General features: G+C 38.2%; 1 protein-coding gene across 1 annotated transcript in view; it reads left to right on the top strand.

The window, feature by feature from the left end:
- SLC15A5 (solute carrier family 15 member 5) overlaps positions 1 to 23,525 on the top strand; it is a 91,178-nt gene that overhangs the window by 10,878 nt on the left and 56,775 nt on the right. The window contains 2 exon segments of the mRNA XM_030841294.2: positions 13,285 to 13,454; positions 22,511 to 22,731. Of these exon segments, the coding sequence (XP_030697154.1) occupies positions 13,285 to 13,454; positions 22,511 to 22,731 (391 nt within the window).

Raw genomic sequence — 23,525 nt, forward strand, 5'->3', positions numbered from 1 at the left:
ATGGAAATCAAACTACATTTCTATACAGCTTTGTCTCTCTTAGTGAGTTCTTATACAGTTTTATGTGTTTTCAAGGAACCAATTTTTATTATCAAATGCAAAGTCAAGGAGAAATTGAGATTTTGATCTCAAGATAGAGTATTTCAGCATTTAGTAGAGAACTCTGTGGTTCTTATTGGCATTCACCAGTTGATGTCAAATATATTGGAGATATATTGTCTTTTGCTTCCTCTTCTCTGTGAAATGGGTTAGTATCATTTTTCTAAAATATTCTGCCATTCCATCAAAGTTAGCAATGGATAAAAGCAATGCACAGACAGCATCAGACAAAATGTTTAAAGAAAATTCATATTAAAAGCATTAAACGAAAAAAATTTAGAATAAATATTATCTAGGTACATATAGCTATCTAAGACAGTTCCTTTTTCTTTCTGTTTTTCTTTCTGCTTTCTTTTGTTTCCTTCTTTCTTTCCTTCTTTCCCCCCCCATCCCCCGACTATATTAATATGACAAAGCACTCAGGCCTATTTTGGATTAAGTCCAAACGTCAGAGAATAATGCAGTTTTACCAAAGGTGGAAGGGACTTTTTACTTCCTTACAGCAAATTCTGCCTCCTTGACCTGCCCAAAGGAGAAAGAAAAATCTTTCTTTTTTATTCTATTCGGAGGTTTTAATCCTTAATTAGCAACATCATTTTGATTAAATAAGACTCTGGAGGATTAAGACTAAAGAGCAATCAGTTGTTCTGAAAGATAGCTCTGGAGAATTTATTGTACTGTCGCCTTAGTCATTCAGAGTTGTGTTTAATCAAAGTGACATTTCTCAGTGTTGATTACAAAGGAGACATTATATGAATGAAATATTTCCTTGGGGAAACGGAGGGAACACCCAATGGGTTCGTGCTTTAGGACATTGGAAAGGCGGGGATGAGGAATGAGGTGAAAATGAATTTCTGTAGCCAGGCCAAATTTAGGATGAACACATTTCGATTGGGTTACTTATTATTTCCTGATTTCATTAAAATCTCTGATAAAGGAATCATGCAATATTTTTTAAAGTTAAGCACCGAGAAATGTGTATAAAGAACCAGGGTGTTATTCTTTAATGTGATAAGAGACTGTAGAAATAATAAGCCCCTTGAAGGCTGAATACGGTTGTTGTTGTTTTCTCAGTTCAAATACTAAACTTTTATGAACAGCTGCTTGTTGCACTTTATAGAAATGACTGTTCATTCTATTCTTGTACATAACGCAGGGGTTGGTGGCAAGATGAACAGAGTCCCTGCTGGGCAGCCAGATAGCTGGCAGGATCCTGGCTCTGTCACTTAGGAGTCTTATGGTTTTCGGCAAGTTCCTTCACCTCTCAAAGCACAGAATGGGGATAACTTGGAGGGCTGTTGTGGGGTTCTTACACAAAGTATCCTAGCACATTATAGGCATTCAAGTCAGGGTAACTATGACTGTTGTTATTAAATGACGAATAAATAAGTCATCAGCTAAAATCATTGTCCAACTTCTGGGAAAGAGGAAGGCCATTTAGGAGAAGGCCATCTTTAAAATGAGCAGCCCACTGATTTATAATCTATTTCTCCAAGTCAAAAATGCCTCTAGAAATTACAAGCTTGGTTAATATAATGAATTTCATCAGTGTCTTTAAAAAAGCAACACAGCTAACTTTTGACCACTAATCTCTCCCTACAGAAAGACTTACTACTTTTCAAATTTTTGAATTCAAGTCTTTAGTAATATATTCTTTTTTTTTTTTAGGCTCTGGACGCGCAGGCTCAGCGGCCATGGCTCACGGGCCCAGCTGCTCCGCAGCATGTAGGATCCTCCCGGACCGGGGCACGAACCTGTGTCCCCTGCATCGGCAGGCGGACCCCCAACCACTGCGCCACCAGGGAAGCCCTAGTAATATATTCTAATTCAAGTCTCTACTACATATATTTTTCTGGTTTAACGACAGCAGTGCTATGCTTATTAAATCACTTATAAACTGAAAAAAAAAAAAAAGCAACACAACACTTGAACCTATAACCACTTGAAGGCTGCATCCAGTTCTGGTTTCAGCACAGATGTCAGCTGTTCATAGTTACGGGACGCTTAATGAGATGTGTCATTGCATCTCTACCACCTAAAGCTTCCCAATGATCATGTGAAATAGTATAGACTGGAAGTCTAAAGCACTGAAAGCACCACTTCCGAGTAGAGCTGCCAAATGTAGGTGAGAAAACCCCTCCCAGCCAACATCACCATCTGGTACTGGATCTTCCTCGACTATGTACCTAACTGAAAGAATAAAGCTAAACTCCCTGAAATCAAGAGGCATAATAATCTGCCAACATCTCCTTGTGCCATCGTCCAGATCGGAACCTGGCTCTTTCAGCATTTTCCAAAATCTGACATGTACAATAAGAGTTACCATACTGGCGATCATCTAGGTAAATACACCTGTGCAGAATCTTTTCTGGAAACAAAATGAATGGTGAATAATTAAGTCTGTTCATGACCATAATTTTAAATCCTACCACAATTAACCTTAAATCTTGCTTCCTCGTGTCTCTATTTATTTCACCTGATAATTTGCATGCCATCTGCATATCATAGTCTGTCACTAACCAGTTACCAGAGTGAATTATACATTATTTAAAAGCTCAAATAGTAGATTGGTATAAATTTCTTGAAAAAGTCTAGAGACTGACTTATTCCATCCCAGAAATTTTGAATATCTGGTACTCAGTTTGACTCTACATAATATCTGTCTCATACTAAAGTGTTCTGATTTTTAAAAACTTGCTCAAATTTAGTATCTTTTATCTTGGGAAAACACTAGAAGTAAAAAAATTATTATCCCACAGCCTTTTTTCCAAAGCTGTTTTAATATTTACTTGAGTGTTGTTTGAGAGCAGCGATTCTCAATCCTAGATGTCCAAGAAAGCCACCTGAGGACCCTTAAAAAATACTGATGCCTGAGCCCTACCACCGGAAGTTCTGATTATGTTGATTTGAGATGGGCACCAGAGACTAGGATTTTTTTTAAGCTGCCTAAGTAGTAAGGTTTGAGAACCACTGCTCTCAAGCAGCATTGCATGATTTTAAGAATCACTTGAGGGCTTTGTTAAAAAATGTTTCCCATGCCCAACCCCAACCTCCTAGATCAGAATTTCCTGGGAGCATAGCTGGGGAACAAACGGGCATTTTTAGCAAGTGCTTCAGAATTTTGAAAACAGTTCCAGAGACATAAGGAAAGTGGATTCCAAACGTGGTCTAGAAATATTCTTGAAAAGAAATGGAGCTAAACATTGAGGGAAGCACCTATTTCATACCAGGATGCTTCAGAAATTTTTGATGATTCCTCACAATTTTTACCACACTTAGAAATCTACCTGTTTGAGAAATTCTACCTAATCCTTGAGAAGAGAAACAAAATATGAATTTACGTAATTCTGCAATAGTAAAATCATAATTTCAGCTAACAAAATCAAAACAGTTCATGGAATAGTCTTACTAGTACTCATTAATACAGGCATATCTCGTTAAATTGCTTTGCTTTATTGTGCTTCACAGTGATAAAATTTTTAATTTTATAAATTTTAAATTTTGTAAAATTTACAGGAAAGTTTGCGGCAACTCCATGTCCAGCAAGTCTATCAGTGGCATTTTTCCAAAAGCATTTGCTCACTTCATGTCTCTGTGAAGCATCTGGTAATTCTCACACTATGCAAACTTCATTATTATTATATTTATCATGTGTTGGGAGCCAAGAAGTTTTCGCCATTAGAAGATGGCCGACACCCTGCTTCTCTTCCTGATTTATGAGATAGAAGTTCGCGCCTAAAATGAAAGCCCGCGCACGCAGCACCAATGATGATTAGCCAAGTACTTCCCTCGTTCTGAATCCCGCCCCCCTTTCTCTGCAGTGTATAAATACAGCTACCGCAGCAATAAAAGTTTGAGGCTTGATCAGGATTTTGTCTTGCCTCCATTCTTTCGCGTCTCCTGCCCTTCCCCCTTTTTTTCAACCCCCACAGGTTCCTCCTCAGACTCACAAGGATTTGTCCTGCTGGTCGGGACTCCCGGGGACGCCCGGGGCCGTACACAAATTGGCGCCCAACGTGGGGCCTGAGGAACGGATCCTGACGGAGGTAGCACGCTTACGAACGCCTGGCCAGGCACCCACTGAGCCGCCGCGAGACTTACTCGAAAGTGCAGCTTGATTAGGTCCCCGGAGGACTGGCCGCCCTTCGGCAGTCGTGACCTGAGGATAAGAAAAAGATGGAGACTCTCCTAATATTGAAAGAGCGGCAGAGACGACATGAGTTATCCGTTGTGACCCTGATCCTGTCATCTTTGCTGGTTGTTGGACAGGCTGAAAGCACTCCCCACTTGCCTCAAAATTTAACCTGATACATTACCATCGCCTCGCCATTACAGAAGCAGAACCAAAGGATGATTCTGGCTGCCCCTCCACTGGAGCGGCATGAAACAGAGACATGCCTACCCCCCTCTTTGATGGAGGGTATGGGTACCGAGTTGAGTGTGGCAGCAAAGCATGCACAAGGGAAAACGTGTATATATGTATATACAAGGTAATCTCTGTTATTCCCTGTGAGTATACCTGAATTATGATAGAGGTTGGTATCTAAACATTGTTTTTGGCTTTTAGTAGCTAAGATTATCTTTGGCTCTGCCTCTCCTCCCCAAAAGATACCAAGAGCCGATGAGTGTGGACACACATACCTTGTCCACGGGAGGATTCAGGTCACTACTCCCTCACTCGGTTAATGCCCACCTCCTTAAAAGAAATAAAAAGGGAGGAAATGTTGGGAGCCAAGAAGTTTTCGCCATTAGAAGATGGCCGACACCCTGCTTCTCTTCCTGATTTATGAGATAGAAGTTCGCGCCTAAAATGAAAGCCCGCGCACGCAGCACCAATGATGATTAGCCAAGTACTTCCCTCGTTCTGAATCCCGCCCCCCTTTCTCTGCAGTGTATAAATACAGCTACCGCAGCAATAAAAGTTTGAGGCTTGATCAGGATTTTGTCTTGCCTCCATTCTTTCGCGTCTCCTGCCCTTCCCCCTTTTTTTCAACCCCCACAGGTTCCTCCTCAGACTCACAAGGATTTGTCCTGCTGGTCGGGACTCCGGGGACGCCCGGGGCCGTACACAATCATGGTGACCTGTGATCAGTGATCTTTGATGTTACTACCACCATGCGCTGAAGGCTCAGATGATGGTTAGCATTTTTTGCAATAAAGTATTTTTAATTAAGACATGCACGTTATCTTTTTAGACATAATGCTATTGCACATTTAGTACATTACAATAGAGTGTAAACATAACTTTTATATATACTGGGAAACCGAAAACTTTGTGCAACCTGTTATACCTCGGTGGCCTAGAACCGGACCCATAGTATCTCTGAGGTATGCTTGCACTCAGAATATCCTCTAAGTTGCATATACTGAGGAATAGCTTGTAAGTAGCTTTCTAAAAAATCACTAGACCTTCCAAAAGTCTATTTTCATGGGCTCTAGCCAAGTTTAACAAATGCTACCCACTCACCCCAATTACAACAGGCACCTCCTTCATTATCTTGGCCAGAATTGTAAACTTTCAGAAAATACACTCAGAATACCTCTCCAACATATAACCATGTAAACTAAAAAGTATCGGGGAAAGAAAAAAAAAAGAAGAAATTTCTTACTGATCCTGCAGCCCTGCTGCCTTTTTTTAAGCCCTGCTTGGTAGCTTTTAAGCTTGGTAGGTGCATCAGCAGGGACTTATTTTTATCAATAAACACGCAGTGGTTCAAAGATCTCAAACTCAGGAAATGAGAAAATGATACACATTGTTAAAAAGAACAAAATTCAACGGCAGAAATTTGAAGACCTAATGGGCTTTATTAGGCGATTCATGAATTGGACAGCATCCCATCCAGCAACTACAAGGGTGCTCTGAAGGGTTGTACAAAATGGAAGGTTTTTATAGGAAGAAGGGTAGGGCAAGGGAGCTATTCGCAAAAGAAAAGGAAGCATTATTTTTAGGCCAGGGTATCTTCTTTTTGGGGAGGTGGGGTGGGGAGGGAAAGGCAAGGGTTTTACCACGTAGATTGCCTCTTCTTCTGGGGGATGGAGAGGGCCCACATGACAGATGACCTCATTGATGCCGACCAGAAAACTCCAGACTGGTTGATTAAGATTACATTTCTGGAGAAGCTCGAAACTGCAATTAAGTCCTGTATCTAAGCCTAGGTTTGGTATCATGGGCTTTAGCACAAGTGACGCCATTTGGGGCCTGTGGTTTTCTCTTCAACAACATAAACAACTGTTAAAATTGGGATTTGGCAGAAGACAGGGGAACAAAGACAGAAAGGGAACGAGAGCAAGTTAAAGGAGTGACACAGGCAGGGAGGGCAGGAGAAAGAGAGTGAAGCATTCCCCCCCAGTTTCTTAATTAAAAGTAAACCTTTTACTTTAATCATGCTGTCGATTCAGCAAAATCAATTATCTTCATTTATTAAGCCGTCTTTTCTTTAATAGCATTGTTGAAAAATATTTATAGATAAAAAGTAGGAAAAAATGATATAAATGACCTGATTTACAAAACGGAAACAGACTCACAGATTTCGAAAACAAACTTATGGTTGCCAAAGGGGAAATGTGGAAGGAGGGATAAATTAGGAGCTTGGGAGTAACATACACACACTACTATATATAAAATCATCAACAAGGGCCTACGGTATAGCACAGGGAACTCTACTCAGTACTCTGTAATAACCTATATGGGAAAAGACTCTCAAAAAGAATGAGTATATGCACATGTATAACTGAATCACTATGCTGTATACCTGAAACTAACGCAATCATTGTACTCCAATAAATTTTTTTTAAAAAAGTAGGAAATGCAAGATTTCCTTCTGGTCCTTCTTTCTCCAAATTCATGTCAGCTAGAATATTCTTTGAAGTACTTCAGTGGGCCAGTGGTTATGCTAAAAGAAGCAATGATTGACAACAGCCATCCACCATGAAATCAGCGCCCCAGTGTTTCATTGACTCTTCTAAACAGTTCAATTTTGGCCCATTGAAGAACCACAAATCCCCTGGTGAATTATCTCAATATTTTTCAAGGCAGAATAAAATATTCTGTTTTAACTCTTTTTTTTTTTTTTTTTTCTGCGGTACGTGGGCCTCTCACTGCTGTGGCCTCTCCCGTTGCGGAGCACAGGCTCCGGACACGGCACGTGGGACCCTCCTGGACCGGAGCACGAACCCGAGTCCGCTGCATCAGCAGGCGGACTCTCAACCACTGCGCCACCAGGGAAGCCCTGTTTGAACTCTTAAAATTGTCCACTAAGGCTATGAAGACCCAGAAGTTTTTCTCCCCTCTTTAATACCTTCTCAAGTAGGTGGGAAAGCCCATTTCAAACTATTTCTCTTATAATCACTTAAAATAAGTCTGAAGCATGTCAAAATTGGTCAGTCTAAGAAGTGACAGAATATTTGAGTGACTTTAAAAACTATTACTAAATAAATTAAGGTGAATGTTTAAAATACATAATCTCAAAAGGTTTTCTGAATTTTGCAGCAATAGGGTTTTTTCCCCCTTATTTGTATTCAACACCATAGAATCATGAAGACCAAAAAAAAAAAAAAAAAATTACCACTTATATATACCCCCAATTATTTGCAGTTCCCAGTCTGTATTTAAAAGTAAACTAAAGAAACATATTTTTACTGCTGCTTTCAATTTTCCTTAATCACTGGTATTTGTTTTGCTTTAGTGCTTTGCTCTCTGACTTTCTGTGTGAGAGGTGCTTTATATATTCAATTTGCTGGTGAGCTATGAGATGAAAGGAGTCTTAATGGTGAGTTTGAAGACTGTGGATTTTTATTTCTTTTAGTTTTTTACAGTTGAGACATATACAGTTTCACCCTTAATTATCTATGGCTTGTCCTGTCCATGGATCAGCAAAGATTATATAAAACATGATTGTACTAGGTAATTCTTCCAGAAAATTACACAATCAAATAGGTTGGGTGGCATTTGTTAAAACACATTTAGTACTTTATGTGAACTCTCTCCCTATACAGAGATATTCAGCACTATAATTCTTTGGTTTATAACTATATTTCACAAGATGTAAGTCTTGGAAGAATTGTAATTTTCCTTGACCCTCTTTAGAGCAATTCTGTTTACATCCCCCTGTGGTGTGCTGAAGAGTCGCACAGTGTCCTCTTGGACTTTTTCTCAGCAATACTTAGCATTTGAAAAAAGGGGTTCTTAAAGATGGAAAGGACTGTAACATTGCTCTGCAATTCCAGCCTCCCTTGGCTGTTACAGCCACAGTTCAAGTGTGCAGCTTGCAACTGCACGAAAGGATGACCTGAGGCTGAGCCTAGGGACTCTACCGCATTGTCCTAGAAAATTCTAACTTTGTACCCACGCTGCACTGTGATAAATAAATTGCGATCAGTGGATTACAGTCAATCAGCTTGCTCAGCATGGCCATGTTTGACATTTGATTCCTTTTCTAGGTCAGTTATGGAGAGTGGAGGTTCATGATTTTGAAAGGGGTGATCACTTATTGGGTGCATACATATTCAAAACTTAAATTGTACATTTTAAGCACATGCAGTTTATTGTAGCTCACTTATATCTCAATAAAATTGTTTTAAAAAACAAGAGAAAAAGCAACAGTAATAAAGATAGTATGGTTTTGGCATAAGGATAGATTAGTAGAACAGAACTGAAATTCAGAAAAAAGAACCACGTTTATAAGGTCAATTGATTTTCAACAAAGGTGCCAAAAAATTCAATGGGGAAAGGATCATCTTTTCAATAAATTGTGCTAGAATAACTGGATATCAAATAGAAAAAGTTACTCATGACACCTGACTAGAAATTTAATTAAAAGCCGATCATTGACCTAACATAGAGATCTAAAGGCATAAAACTGCTTTTAAAAAAAGGAAAAAATACTTGTGACCTACATATAGAAAGTATTCTTTAAATAGGACACAAGAAGCATGAACCAATTAAAAACACTGATGAAATTTATTAAAATTAAAAGCAGTTGCTGTTATCAAAAGATTTAACTAAGAAAATGATGAGGCAAACCACAGATTGGGAGAAAACATTTGTATAACATATATCTGACAAAAGACATGCAGCCTGAATATATAAAGAACTTTTACAAATCAATAATAGGAAGATAAACTACCCAGTTGAAAAATCATAGAGGGATTCAAGGACAGACCATGAGAGTAGCCCCATTCCTTCCAGGTCCTCCTTTTTTTACATCTAAAAAACCCTGGACATAACACAACAAACAAACATAGGAAGATTCTGAAAGGTGGAAAGATAACAGACTCTAGCTAGAGATCTTGGAACTTGAGAGAGGAGAGCAATGAGTTTTCTGGGTTTTCTTTTTGCCAACAGTGGAGAAGCTTGGAACTGCCCACAGGCATGGTGGGGAGAGGGCAGCTCCAAGAAAAGCCTGCTGCCCTTAGGTAAAGTACCAGGGAAAGGGTAGCCTAACATAAAATATCTTTTTGATAATACCTGCCCTACTTCAGGCAAACACTGTGGAAAAACTGCCCCACCCTCCTACTCTGGCTCCATAGTTTCAGCAGGAAAGAGGAATCTATTGTACGTACACACACACGCGCACACACACACACACACCTACACACATACAAAGCAGGCGGGGACACTCTGATTCCCCAGCTTGAGTGGTATGTTGGTGGGACCAAGTAAGGAACTGGTCTTCAATCCTCTGCCCAGCAGCAGGCACCAATCCACCCTCCTGGGTAATGTCAGCTGAGCACAGCAAGGAGCCAATCCCCACCGTAAATCAGCAAGTGGAATTAGTAGAGTCAGGAGGCTGGTCTTCAACTAACAATCTAATTCCACATCCACTATTCCTCTCTCTCTTTCCCCACACTTAGCAGTACTCCCCTGAGGAATGAAGGAAGCAATCCTGGTTAAAATTCAACTCTTTACTTGTTCTATTACTGTACTTACAGAGCCAAACAGTTCTGGAGAAAAATGTAAAATCATGCTATGCTGGCACTAAATACATGGCCAACCTCAAGTGAATCCTTACCATCATCCTTCAGGTGTACAGTATGCAATCATTCTCTCTCCTCCTCCTTCATATGACTGTTTCTAACCTTTTCCTTTCTTCTCAAACCTTCAATATCCCCTTCTCATAGCCAGTCTTACCTGTTCCCTCTGCTTCCTTTACTTAAAGGATGAAAGAAAGAAAAGAGAGAGAGAGAGAGAGAGAGAGAGAGAGAGAGGGAGAAAGAAAGAAAGGAAGAAAGAAAGAAAGAAAGAAAGAAAGAAAGAAAGAAAGAAAGAAAGAAAGAAAGAAAGAAGGGAGGGAGGGAGGGAAGGGAGGGAGGGAGGGAGGGAGGGAGGGAGATGTATGGGAAATGCCATAGGATGACCCCCGGTGGGTCACACTCTTGGCAGATCCATGTCCCTGAGTATGGGAACAACCTGTGACCTGTCTCTACTGAATAGAACATGGCAAAGATGATAGGATATCACCCCCTCCTTATGTTATATGGCAAAGGTGAAGGGATTTTGCAATGTAATTAAGTTCTCTAATCAGTTGCTTTTGAGTTAATCAAAGGGGAGATTATCCTGGTATCCTGGGTGGGCCTGATCTAATTAGGTAAGCCCTTCATATTTTAGTGATAAGTGTTCTAATATAGATCTATTAGTGTTTGTACAACTAAAACATTGACCAAAACTCATAAAACCATATTTTAAAATTTTTTATTTGATTTTAATTTTTATTTTACATTGGAGCATAGTTGATTAACAGTGTTGTGTTAGTTTCAGGTGTACAACAAAGTGATTCAGTTGTACATGTATCTATTCTTTTTCAAATTCTTTTCCCATTTAGGTTATCACAGAATATTGAGCAGAGTTCCCTGTGCTATGCAGGAGGTCCTTGTTGGTTATCTATTTTAAATATAGTAGTCCATAAAACCATATTTTTAAATGGGTAAATTTTATTATATTCAATATTACTTCAATAATTTTTTAAGCTAATGTTAATGAAATGGAATAGGACCCTTTGGTCCTCGTCCCCCATGTCCTGTGCCTGCCCTTTGTCTGTGGAAAAACTTTAGCCAAAGAATGAATTTAATCAGAGAAGTAAGAAAATGCAGAAGCAAAGAAAATCAGTCAAACAGGACAAAACAATAATCGTTTAGTCCCTAAGCATAGTCAAGGACCTTTAGTTCCTCCTCAAGGGCTGTAGATAATATTCTAAGCCACATCTTGTGAGCTGTCTTGTAGATACTGAAACCTGTGCCAGGTGGAAGAAGTTAACTACATGATGACCAGACTGTAGCCGTAATATAAGCTGCCACAATTCCAAGAATTGGACTCAAGGAAATGGGAACAAACTGACCCCGGAACTGAAGATTAACTGTACTTAAGACAATCAAGATGATGCTCGTCAGACCACTGTATGACCAATTTCAAGATGACTGTCCAAACTAACTGTACTGTTTCTACATGTAGTCCCCTCCTTCCGTCAATAAGAGCTCTTGCCCACTGGCTGTCAGTGGAGGGGAGTAAGCCTTTGGACGGGAGTCCGCCCTCCCCCTGCCCCAGTTTCAGGCATCCAAATTAAAGCAAACTTTCCTTTCCACCAAACTTGCCTCTTTATTGGCTTTTGAGCGGTGAGCAGCCAGACCCCACTTTCAGTAGCTGTAAGACACCCCCTTTGCAATGGGACTCCAGCAGCAGAATTTAGACCCAATGAAAGGTTGAGAGTTAGAGATTATTCCCCCAGAACTTGCAAACCATACTACTGGGATAGGTACTTATTTTTAATATTGTTTGTTAGGAGGAGACATTGGAAGCTTTATTCAAATGACACTAATTTCTTTGGTTTACCCATGCCATGGTCTAGGTATAACTTGAGTATTCCTGAGTTTTCCCATACTTTGAAAAGTGGAATAAATAAGTTTCAACTCTTTAACCATGTAATCTTTTCCAGGTTCATGAGGCATATTCAATGAGGTATTATTTATGGCTTCTCTAGAGTCACAACAGAGTTGACTTGTTGCTGTAGAGACCATATGATTTGTAAAGCCTAAAATATTATCAGACGCTTTACAGAAAAGTTTGTCAACTTCTGCTTTAGAGAAAAGAGAACACATTCTTCCTATACCTATTCTAAATAGAAAGGAAACATAGATAATGAAACTGATTAGACATAGCTGATGTGTATGCGCTTATTAAGAAAGCTAAGAACAGAAATGTAGATGGCCAACAGGCATATGAAAAGATGCTCAACATCGCTAATCATCAAGGAAATGCAAATCAAAACCACAATGAGATATCACCTCACACCTGTCAGAATGGCTATCATCAAACAGAACACAAATAAATGTTGGTGAGGGTGTGGAGAAAAGAGAACCCTTGTGCACTGCAGGTGGGAATGTAAGTTGGTACAGCCACTGTAGAAAACAGTATGGAGGTTTCTCAAAAAACTAAAAATAGAACTACCATGTGACCCAGCAATCCCACTCCTGAGTATATACCTGAAAAAAAAAAAACCCACTAATTTGAAAATATTCATGTACCCCAATATTCATGGCAGCATTATTTACAGTTGTCAAGATATGGAAACAACCTAAGTGTCCATCAACAGAGGAATGAATAAGGGAGATGTGGTAACACACACACACACACACACACACACACACACACACACACACAATGGAATACTACTCAGCCATAAAAAAGAATGAAACTTTGCCATTTGCAGCAACATGGATGGACTTGGAGGGTATTTTGTCAAGTGAAATAAGTCAGATACAGGAACACAAATACTGTATGATATCACTTATGTGTAGAATCTAAAAAATACAGCAAACTAATGAATATGACAGAAAAGAAGCAGACTCACAGATATAGAGAACAAACTAGTGCTTGTGCGGTTGGGGGAATATAGGGGTAGGGGAGTGGGAGGTATAAACTACTGAGTGTAAGATAGGCTCAAGGATGAGTTGTACAACTTGGGGAACATAGCCAATATTTTGTAATAACTATAAATGGAGAGTAACCTTTAAAAATTGTATAAAAAATTTTTAAATGAAATTAAAAAAAGAAAGCTGATAAACAACATTTGCAAAATCTAGTTCAGCTAACATGCTGCTAAGTTGTAACTTATATTTATTAAAATCATTAAAATTAGCAATTGTTATATTAAGTAACTCAATGGTAATTTTATTTTTGTTTTGGTATCCCAGGTTTTATTGGATCATGAGCCTAAATGCAACTGTTGTCTTTCTGGGACTGTCTTATATCCAGCACTTGGCGGCCTGGGCCCTGGTCTTACTTAATCCTTTTATGTCTACACTTATGGCTCTGATAACCCTTTGTATGATGCACTATAACCTGATTTATCAGCCAGGAAAATGTAAGCAAATAACACTTTACATGGATTTATTTGGTTCCTATGGTTTTCTCAACACATCTTCTTCCTCTTGGATCCCCTATAACTTCTCTTTCAACTCAGAAAATTTGCAGAGTCTGTCAGTTATTATACTTGAGAGCAACAGATTCTTCAAGAATGTCAATAATCTCTATCTTCTTTGATCAAACTGTTCCATGTTTGGGCAGTGAGGTACTCTTCATGTTGGGCCTGAGTCCTTCAGACAAGCCTGTGTTGTCTTTGAATGCTTCCTTGCTTTCTGGTATGCCAAGATATTCTATGGTCATCATTCTCTTCCCTGAACTTTGAATCATCTCTTTCTTAAAGAACTGTTTCCTTTTCTTGTATATATACTGGTATTTAGAGACTACAGTCTTGGTGATGGAGATGCTCATCGCTACTTAGTCCATCATGGTTTCTAGGTCTTTCAATGCTCAGACCTAGAAAATGTCCTTTTCTTTTTCTCTAAGATAACATACATTTTGGACTATACGAACACCATAATCAAAACTGGAACTACAGGATTTTTCCTTAACCTTATCAAACTCAAGTCTTTTTCTACTTCTTCCCATGCCAAAATCCCAGTTCACAATGATTATTGACAGTCTCAAAATTCTTCTTAGTTTTTTTCTTTATGTTATAATCCCTAGGAATGTACACTAAGATGATTATATTCTAAAGTCACTTGGTATAGTTCCTCTCTGTTTGGTTATGCCACTAACTGTAAATACAATTAAGTGCATTTGTTCCATTGGTGAGGTTAGTTTTTTTTTTAGTTGTTGATAGAGTGTAATATGATTCTTATTTTGTGTTAAGCACTTTACATCCTGTATCTCATTTCATACCATATCAACAATAGGAAATAGTGTTAAAATTCACTTTTTGCATGTAAAGATTTAGACAATAGTTACTAAAATCTGGACCCAGACCATTCCTAATAAATTGGGAAAAAGCACAGAATCTTAGTAGCTCTGAACCCACAAGTCTCCTATCCAAAGTATTTCTATATTATATTATACTCAGTCTAGCCCACTCAAAGCTAAATGTGAAAACTGTTAAATAGCTCATATAACCCTGTCATAAGCATACATTGTTTAACATCCAGCACTGATCCCCCTTAAATCACAGTAACAATACTTCCTGTATCTTTGAAGGACCCACAGGTCTTTGGAGACCTTGTTGAGCTACACTGTGAAGCCTTGCCTGTTGGACTTTTTAATTACATATCTGCATACATCAGGTTTTTCTTTCTTCCAGTTTTAGTGAGATATAATTGGCATACGGCATTATATAAATTTAAAGTGCACAACATAATGATTTGACTTCCATACGTTATAAAATGATCACCACAAGTTTAAAGATGGTCCATGACCTCATACAGATACAAACTACAAGAAAAAAATTAAAAAAAATTTTTTCCTTGTGATGAGAACTCTTAGGATTGACTCTCTTAACAACTTTCGTCTATAACATACAGTTGTGTTCATTATATTAATCATGTTGTACATTACATCCCTTGTACTTATTTATCTTATAACTGGAAGTTTATACCTTTTGACCATTTCTGTCACCATACAAAGATATTACATTGCTACTGACTACATTGTCCACACTGTATATTTCATCCCTGTGACTCATTTATTTTGTAACTGGAAGTTTATACCTCTTAATTTCCTTCATCTATTTCATTCATTCTTCAAAAATCCTGAGGTATTTTTAAAATTTGAAAATTTTAAATACTTGGAAGCATTTTAAAATTTTTATTTTGTTTTAAATCTTAAATAATTTTATGGATCTAAAATTCATGCACAAACAAGGTCTACTTGTATTCCTATATCCCCTCTATTCCTTTAGGTGTCCTTTTACATATTTTTAAAGAATCATTCTTCCATTTTTTTTTCATCCTTCAATTTTTTAAATAAAGAAAAATACTAAAATTGTATATATGTGTATATATCTCTATGTATATGTATGTATTTCCCCCCTTCTCCTATAAACAGTAGCATTTTATTCACACTTTTCTCACCTGCTTTTTTCATTTAATATAACCTAGGAATTGCTTCATAACTGTATATAACCATATTCCTCATTCTTTTTCTAGCTGGATAGTACTCCACTGTTTATTTTACCAGTCTTATATTGATGGATGTTTGGTTCGCTTCTTTACTTCTGCCACATTAAATAGGTTCTAAAGAACAGCTTGGTGCATACCTCTCTTAGCATTTTTTCCCCAGCAGATCTTTAGGATAGATTCCTACAAATTGGATTACTAAATCAAAAAGTAAATCCACAGATAATTTTGCTATATGTCGCCAAATTCCCTTCTGTAGTGGTTGTACCATATTGTATTTCCACCAAAAATGTATGACAATGACTATTTCCCTACAATCTCTCCAATTTTTTTCAATTTTTAGATTTCTGTACACTGAAGATATTAATTCTTTGTTTACGATAAAAGTTGCGAATATTATTCCCATCTGTCATATATCTTTTAATTTTGCTTCTTGTGTTGTTATCCATGCACAACACTTATTGTTTGTTTATTTGTTTTGTCTTTTGTGTGGTTTTTGTTTGTAATCCAATTTATCAATCTTCTCCCTTATTGCTTCTAGATTTTGATTCATGGTGAAAAAGTTTTCCTCATTCCCAGATTATAAAGGAATTCATTCATATTTTCTTTTGGTATATATATATACCTTTACATCTGTGACCCATTTGGAAATTATATTAGAATAAGTTTTATGAGTGAACTCAATTTTATCTTTTTCCCATATGACTGTCACATTATCCAACCTCACTCATTAAAAAGTTTGTATTTTCCCCGCTAATCTGAGATGCCACGTCCTTTGTATATGGCCACTTGCATTTCTAGAGTTTCTATTCTGTCCCTTTGGTTAGTCAGTCTACCTGTATTCATATTCATCTATCTTGTTTAACTCTGACCTTAATTTCTAAATAACACATTTTACTTTTAGTAGTACTTTGACTGCTACCACTGTTTCTACCACTTACCTATACAACTACCAGTAACAGCAGTGCAATAAGTTATATTTTTAAAAATTCACTGTTGTTACTTCATTTCTCCACATACCAGTGAGGTGGGCAAGAAGGGCCCCATATTTCCTTTTACAGACTAGACTCCATGTCCTATGCCCCTGCTCCTGTACCATCCTGAGCTATCTTTTTTTTTTTTTGCGGTATGCGGGCCTCTCACTGTTGTGGCCTCTCCCGTTGCGGAGCACAGGCTCCGGACGCGCAGGCTCAGCGGCCATGGCTCACGGGCCCAGCCGCTCCGCGGCATGTGGGATCTTCCCGGAATGGGGCACGAACCCGTGTCCCCTGCATCGGCCGGCGGACTCTCAACCACTGCGCCACCAGGGAAGCCCCCTGAGCTATCTTTACCATTTCACCTAACGTGTTGTGTTGAAATCATCTATTTCTGAATATAGTTAGAAATTCCTGTGCTGTGTACATACTTGGAATATGGTAAATGCTCAGTGTTTGATATTGTTAAACTGAGTACAAAAAATGAGACATACTTGAATTAAATGACTTGCCCAACATGTCACAGGCAGTGGCTGAAGTGGAACCAGAACCCAGGCCTACCTTTTCTCAGGCTAGAGCTCGTTTTATTACACCACATACTGAAGCAGTGAAACAGGGAAAACATCATCCCCAGAAGCCTCTGCTTTGTTCCTCAGAGCTCTGTGCTCTGTGGATCACAGCCAGGCAGTACACAGGCTCCTGGTAGTCTGTGGAATGGGTTCATTATGCAAAAAGGGTCTGAGAGATCCTCTCTGTCAGCCCCAAAAAGGCAAAAAAGAGGAATAAATAAACTTACCAAAAGACCACTTTGACGTATTCTAAAGTGTGTAATTATCAAATAATTCTGATTTTTTGTGACTAATTATGTATACATAATTTTCATATTCAAATTTTCTAAATAACTATTTGGCATCCAACCATTTGCTTCCTAATCTCCTATTTGAAAATATATTCATCTGAAGAAAGAACTACAATTCTTCAAGTAATACAAATCTATCTGAACACCTCTGTTTACTGCCAGCCTACTCTAGTCCATATGTTACATATTTTAACATGTGATAAGGTAACCTTCCTTTGGACATTTACAAGAAAGAAACTGTATTAGCTGCTAGTAAAATTATAATATAAAATGTTCACCAGTGGTTTACTTTACACAATACTATATCAAATGAATATTTTGGAGTTGTTTTGCTTTGTTTTGTTTTCTATTTCCAAGTTATACGATCACCCAATTATGATGAAGTAAAATTCTGTCTTGCCTCTAGAAAAGTATATAATCCTTATTTTGGCTTCTTCCTCTCTGATGACTAAATTGGAAATTCCTCAAAGCTGTAATTCAAAGCCATAGGTGACCTTAAAGAAATGATTTTTTATATGCTACCTTTTATTTTAAGGTAACTTTTCAAATGTGGACCATGCGTTCCATTATGTTTAGCTGTCAAGCATGGCCTTCATTTGCATTTCTTCCCACTGCTATAATTTTGAGAACTGGCAGGTGACCAAAGAAGAAAAAAATGTGCATCTACCATCTACAGGGCAATGTAGGCTTTTTTTTATTATAATTAGGTAGCATAGATATTCATGATTAGATCAAGGTCAGAGGAGCAGAACGTCAGAGCTAAGAACTTAAAGGTACAAAGAATAGAAATATTGCTTTCTAAAGTATTTCTTTTTTAAATAGTAGTGGCTACAGTCTTTAAGTTTTTCAACAAAGCATTTAAAATAGCTCATCTATTTTATTTTAAAATGTGCACGCCTGGTGTGTTTGCCATGCACGTTTAAACTGGAGCTTGAAGTTTCACTTCAGGTTTTTTTTTCAGCTTCCCATTTCTGCTCCTCGTGCAGAAAACCAATCTGGGGATTATAATGACAATGGATTTTTCTTTTTAAGGCTGAGTCTACAAGACACACAAAATTATTTGTACAGAAGGCATGAGTTTTCTATTAAGTCTAATAGATTAATCCAGGAAGGTGGTGTGATGTTTAGATGTAGAGGTTTTCACGGGAACATCCCTCCTAATACTCGGGATAACTACCTTTGGATGGGACAATGGGCGCTCCCTTTGGGTAGACAGATTACCATATAGCTCCTTTTCTTGACTGCTCTAACTTACTGGCTCCCTCTCAGTCCATCTGATCAATTTAGGTTTATTACTTCCTCTTCTCTCTGACTTACAACCCATGTAGTTCATTGTCCGCTCTTGGGTACCTTTTCTCCTCTCACAGTCTCCTAATGGGGAGCCCTCCGATTTATTCTAGGGACCCCACTCTTCGCACCCTCTTTCCTTAAGTAACCTCTAGTCCCACAGCTTTTAATGCCAACTATACACCAAACGCTCAATTTCATTTGACCTCTTTCCTCACCTTGAAACTCATATATCCAACTTCCTATTCAACATTTTGATTTTGTTACCTAGCAGTCATCTCAAATTTAACCTGACCAAAACTCAACTCTTGATTCACCCAACTGCAAACGGATTCCATTCTTGTCTTCTCCATCTTCATGTAAGTCACCAAAACCCAGTGGTTTAAGGGGAAGGAAAGTAGCATCCTCAAATCTTCTCATTTCTTCAACCCCTCCCCACATTGGAAGATCCTACTGATTCTCTAACAACACATCCCATTCTGTTCACTTCTCTTCTTGCTGTTTTATGTCCAAGTCATCACGACTTCTTACCTGTATTCCAGCTTCCTCTCGTTCCTTAAAATCCATTATGCATACAACTACTAGAGTTCCAGAGTAACTTTTTAAAAATATACATCATATGTCCACTCTGCATAAAATTTCTTAATGGTTTCCCATAACATGGAGAATAAACTCCAAGCTCCTTATTTTTTTTGTTTGTTTGTTTGTTTTTGCATTACGCGGGCCTCTCACTGTTGTGGCCTCTCCCGTTGCGGAGCACAGGCTCCGGACGCGCAGGCTCAGCGGCCATGGCTCACGGGCCCAGCCGCTCTGCGGCATGTGGGATCTTCCCGGATGGGGGCACGAACCCGTGTTCCCTGCATCGGCAGGCGGATTCTCAACCACTGCGCCACCAGGGAAGCCCCCCCCAAGCTCCTTATTTTTGGCCTGTAAAGTCTGACCCTAATCAAATCTTAGACCTCATCTCCTTCCAACATTCTACCTGAGCTACTGCCTCATTGGCCTTTCCTGTTCCTGAGCTTCTCCCTTCTCATTTCTACTTCATGACATGCCTGATATATGCTTCCTCCAGGTCTTTTTGCCTATTTCCAGTCTATTCAATCCTCAGTTCAAATTTCAACTCTTTAGGTGTCCTCTACACCCTACCCACAATCAGTCTCTATCTTATCACCTCATTTTGTTTTCATCATTGAACTCACCTAATATTTCCCTGCTTGTTTAGTGTCTCCTCAGGGATCTCTAGATCTTGTTCACTACTATATTGTTAAGGCCTAGAAAAGTCCCTGACACCTAGTAGGTACGTAATAAATATGTTAAATGAATGAATGATTGCATTTATATTTGTTTGGCATCAATTATGCACACTTGGAGGGCTAAAATTTTAGACTTCATTCATACCTAATCATTTCTTGTTCTTCACCATTTTGTTTTTGCTGCTTCATATCACCATATCAGGTACAATTTTACTTGTTTAAATAAATTAATTTTTCAAAGTGTGTATTCAAGGCAGCGCTACTCAAAACTTGGTCCATGGGGTAGTGCTGATCATAAACTGGTGTGCAACATAGAAAATAAAGACACTGAGAGAAAACATGTAGAAATATTACGGAAAGTTACATCATATGTCTGTTGAATCTAATAATCAAAAGATCAGGTTTTATATTTTGTATCTTTGTTTTTATTTTATTTTTTAGGTATTCCATTTTATCGTATCTCACAAATGTATTGACCATGATAGTTGAGAATTTTTTTAAAAAAACTTATCTTTTAACACAGCTGGTTTCAGAAGTGCTAATCCGAACTACCTTTGATATGATACTACCTACTATGATAGTGGTATTTAAGTACTTAATAAGACTGGAGGTATCAATTTATCATGCATAAAAGCAGATGCAAATTTATCTTGTGACAAATAGTGATTTGTTTATATGGAAAAGAACTAGTGAGTTTAAAACATATTACATTCAATAAAGTCCTGAATTTAAAACATAGGAAGGAAATTGGGGAGAATACCTCTTGAAATAACCCTTCATCCTGCAAATAGTTATTGTTTAATAATGAAGTCTTTTTGAAAGCACAGAGGAAGTTGGATCAATGCCAGTAATGACCCTCCTGTCTACATGGCATTGTTTCGCAAGAGTTGAGCAGAGAACAGGTTGATGAGCAACAGAGATAAGACGAGAAGGAAATGTCAGGAAGTTAAGCCGCCTAGCCCAGACCTGTTCAAATTCAGTCTCTAGACTGTTCATCAAGACATTCTCAGTTTTCATCTTACCAAAATCTTAAGTAAACTAATTGAAACAGCTGGGAATAGTCTCCTAATAGAGAAGTTCTTTCTCCAATAGTAAAGGGATGTCCCGATGACTTCCTTGTTAAGGAAACAAAGACCTTGGTCACTCACAGGTGCTTCTGTTCTCTTGGCCTTCTCAGTTCTGGTCTGGCCACAGTGACTAAGAGGCAGTAGTGACTGTAGATATGAGCCTATCTCCTGCCAGCAATTATCCCGACCTACTTCCACTTGACCTCAACACACTTCACAGAGGCCTCTGCTGTAATCACTCTTGGTCACTACCAATTTGGGCTGGATTGGATTCAGTGACTTAGAGGCGAAAGGCTCCATATTCCATTACTAGGCTCCCAGCTTCCTCAATTAATCAAAGACTGACATAATAGGTCTATTACAACTCTTAAAGAAAAGACCAGATCAAATCACTATCATCACTCTATAACCATAAAAAGAAATATTAATAAATACCCTTTATTTAAATATAAAAACCAATACTCTGTGGCATTTAAATGAACTTCGTTAGAAGGCATTTCACCTAGCATTTTACTATAGGAAACTTGAACATAATTAAAATGATGATCAAACTATTATCTGAGTTTCTACAGCAGCTTTCTTTGGAGAAACTCCAACATTTTTATATTTATTTTATCGTTTATCCTGCAGCCATGGTTTGGTGTCTTGGTAATTTGTGAAAGGGTTTATCTGGTCAAAAGGAGTGCTATGAGAAGTTGTATCATGATTGGCACAGCTGAACTGCTAACCAAACCGGGATCTCTTATCTGTCATTGTATCAGGAAGTCCTAATGGAGTCGAAGAAAAGGTGAAATCTGAAAGATCATAAAAGAAGCAACAATGAGATTGCAAATCACTAGCAGTAAGTGATTGCAAACATCTAACGCAATAAAATACTGCTGATGCTAAAGCAACAGCCATATAAACCCAGAGGAAACTACTGGAAAAGTCAAAAGCCAACTAATCTAATCTGAACTTTTAGTGACACTATCAACATACATAAAGTCATTTGAAGAGTTCAAAGTTTAACCTTATGTCTGAAATTCAAGGATAAAGTCAAAGCAGAGAAAATATTTCCTTTCATCTACATGTCAAGATAAGAGACCGCCTCCTACCTAACACGGAAAGTGCGGATTATTTATATGGCAATTTATATTAAAAACTAGTACTAGTTCTTTGTGTTAAGGCTGTAAATGAAACTTCAGGTTGTCTTAGTCATTAATGTGTTCAAGTTAGAGGCTTCTGAGAGACTCTGAAATCTTTTACTTTGGTGCTTTATTTTGTCACCTTTCTTCCCTTTTTAATATGCTTCCACTGATCTTAGCTTTTTCATTTTTTACATCATCTGTCAGGCACCATCTTGGGCTGGTCACCAGGATGCCAGAGCCCTTGTCAGAAGCTTACTCCTTTGAATTCAACCCCTTGGGTGCTAAAATCTTCTCAATCACTTTACTGCCTTTCATCCTTACAATTGCCATCTTTCTGATTGACATTTTGGAAACTTGAAGAACAGTTCCTTTACTAATATGTAATATTTCCAATTGCTTGCAGGTTGCTCCCTCCTGACAACCTTTGGGGTGTTTGTTAATGCACTAAAAACATGCTGTCTGCAGTATTGCCACCTTGGTGGAGGTGTGACAAGCTGGTTAGACCATGCCAAGGAAAAAAATGGCAGCCGCTACAGTGAGCTCCATGTGGAAGACACAAAATTTTTCTTCACCCTTCTCCCTCTCTTCATTTTTCAGCTCCTCTACAGAATGTGCCTTATGCAGGTGAGGAAAGGTAATTAATACTACCCCTAGCAACAACCAAATGACTGCATGTTAACATAACAAGTGAACGTTTCTTTTCACCCCAACAAGTGCTTCCCATATACTTCATTAGGCTGTTATCATATAAATACATTACAGGCTCTAATTTTAAAAGCTAAGTGGGGTCAGACAGAGGCATACCTGAGGAGGACCTGGGTGTAATGTTTCTCCTATAGAACTATGAATGTCTGTCAGTAGGTGCAGACAATACTTCAGAGAATTTGTCATAAGGCCTAAGAGTAATGCACAAATATGAGATCTGTGGATAATTACCCAACTACCCCCTTCCAAAGGTTTTGCCTTCCTCCTTGACCAAGCCTTTAAAAACTGGTACTAACAAGTAGCTAAAATGGCTGATTTGAGTACCACCCCCCACTGTACTCTTAAGTATAAATACTAATCAGCAAACGATTCTTTCCCTACCAATTCTTAGTTCCCTTGGTGAATCAGTCCCTATGCTATGAGGAAATCAAGGGGAAAATACTAAGTCCAAAGTACTGTTTATAAGTATATGTGATTTTAATACAATTTTAATGTAGTAATGGTCAAAGAGTCACTTACTTATGAAGAAATATAAATGATTATAAAAGTCTTTGAAGAAATTTGGGACTCTGCATTACTAACCTCTACCTTGGAATTAGATGGCTAATGAGTGAGCTATATTCTTAAATCATAGAATAATAGAGCTGGGAAAAAACTTAGAGATTAACTTATTCAACTACTTCATTTGTTGAAGAGGAAACTGAGGCTCAGAA

This window comes from Globicephala melas, chromosome 10 (genome assembly GCF_963455315.2).
Source record: "Globicephala melas chromosome 10, mGloMel1.2, whole genome shotgun sequence".
In the NCBI taxonomy this organism is placed as follows: Eukaryota; Metazoa; Chordata; class Mammalia; order Artiodactyla; family Delphinidae; genus Globicephala; species Globicephala melas.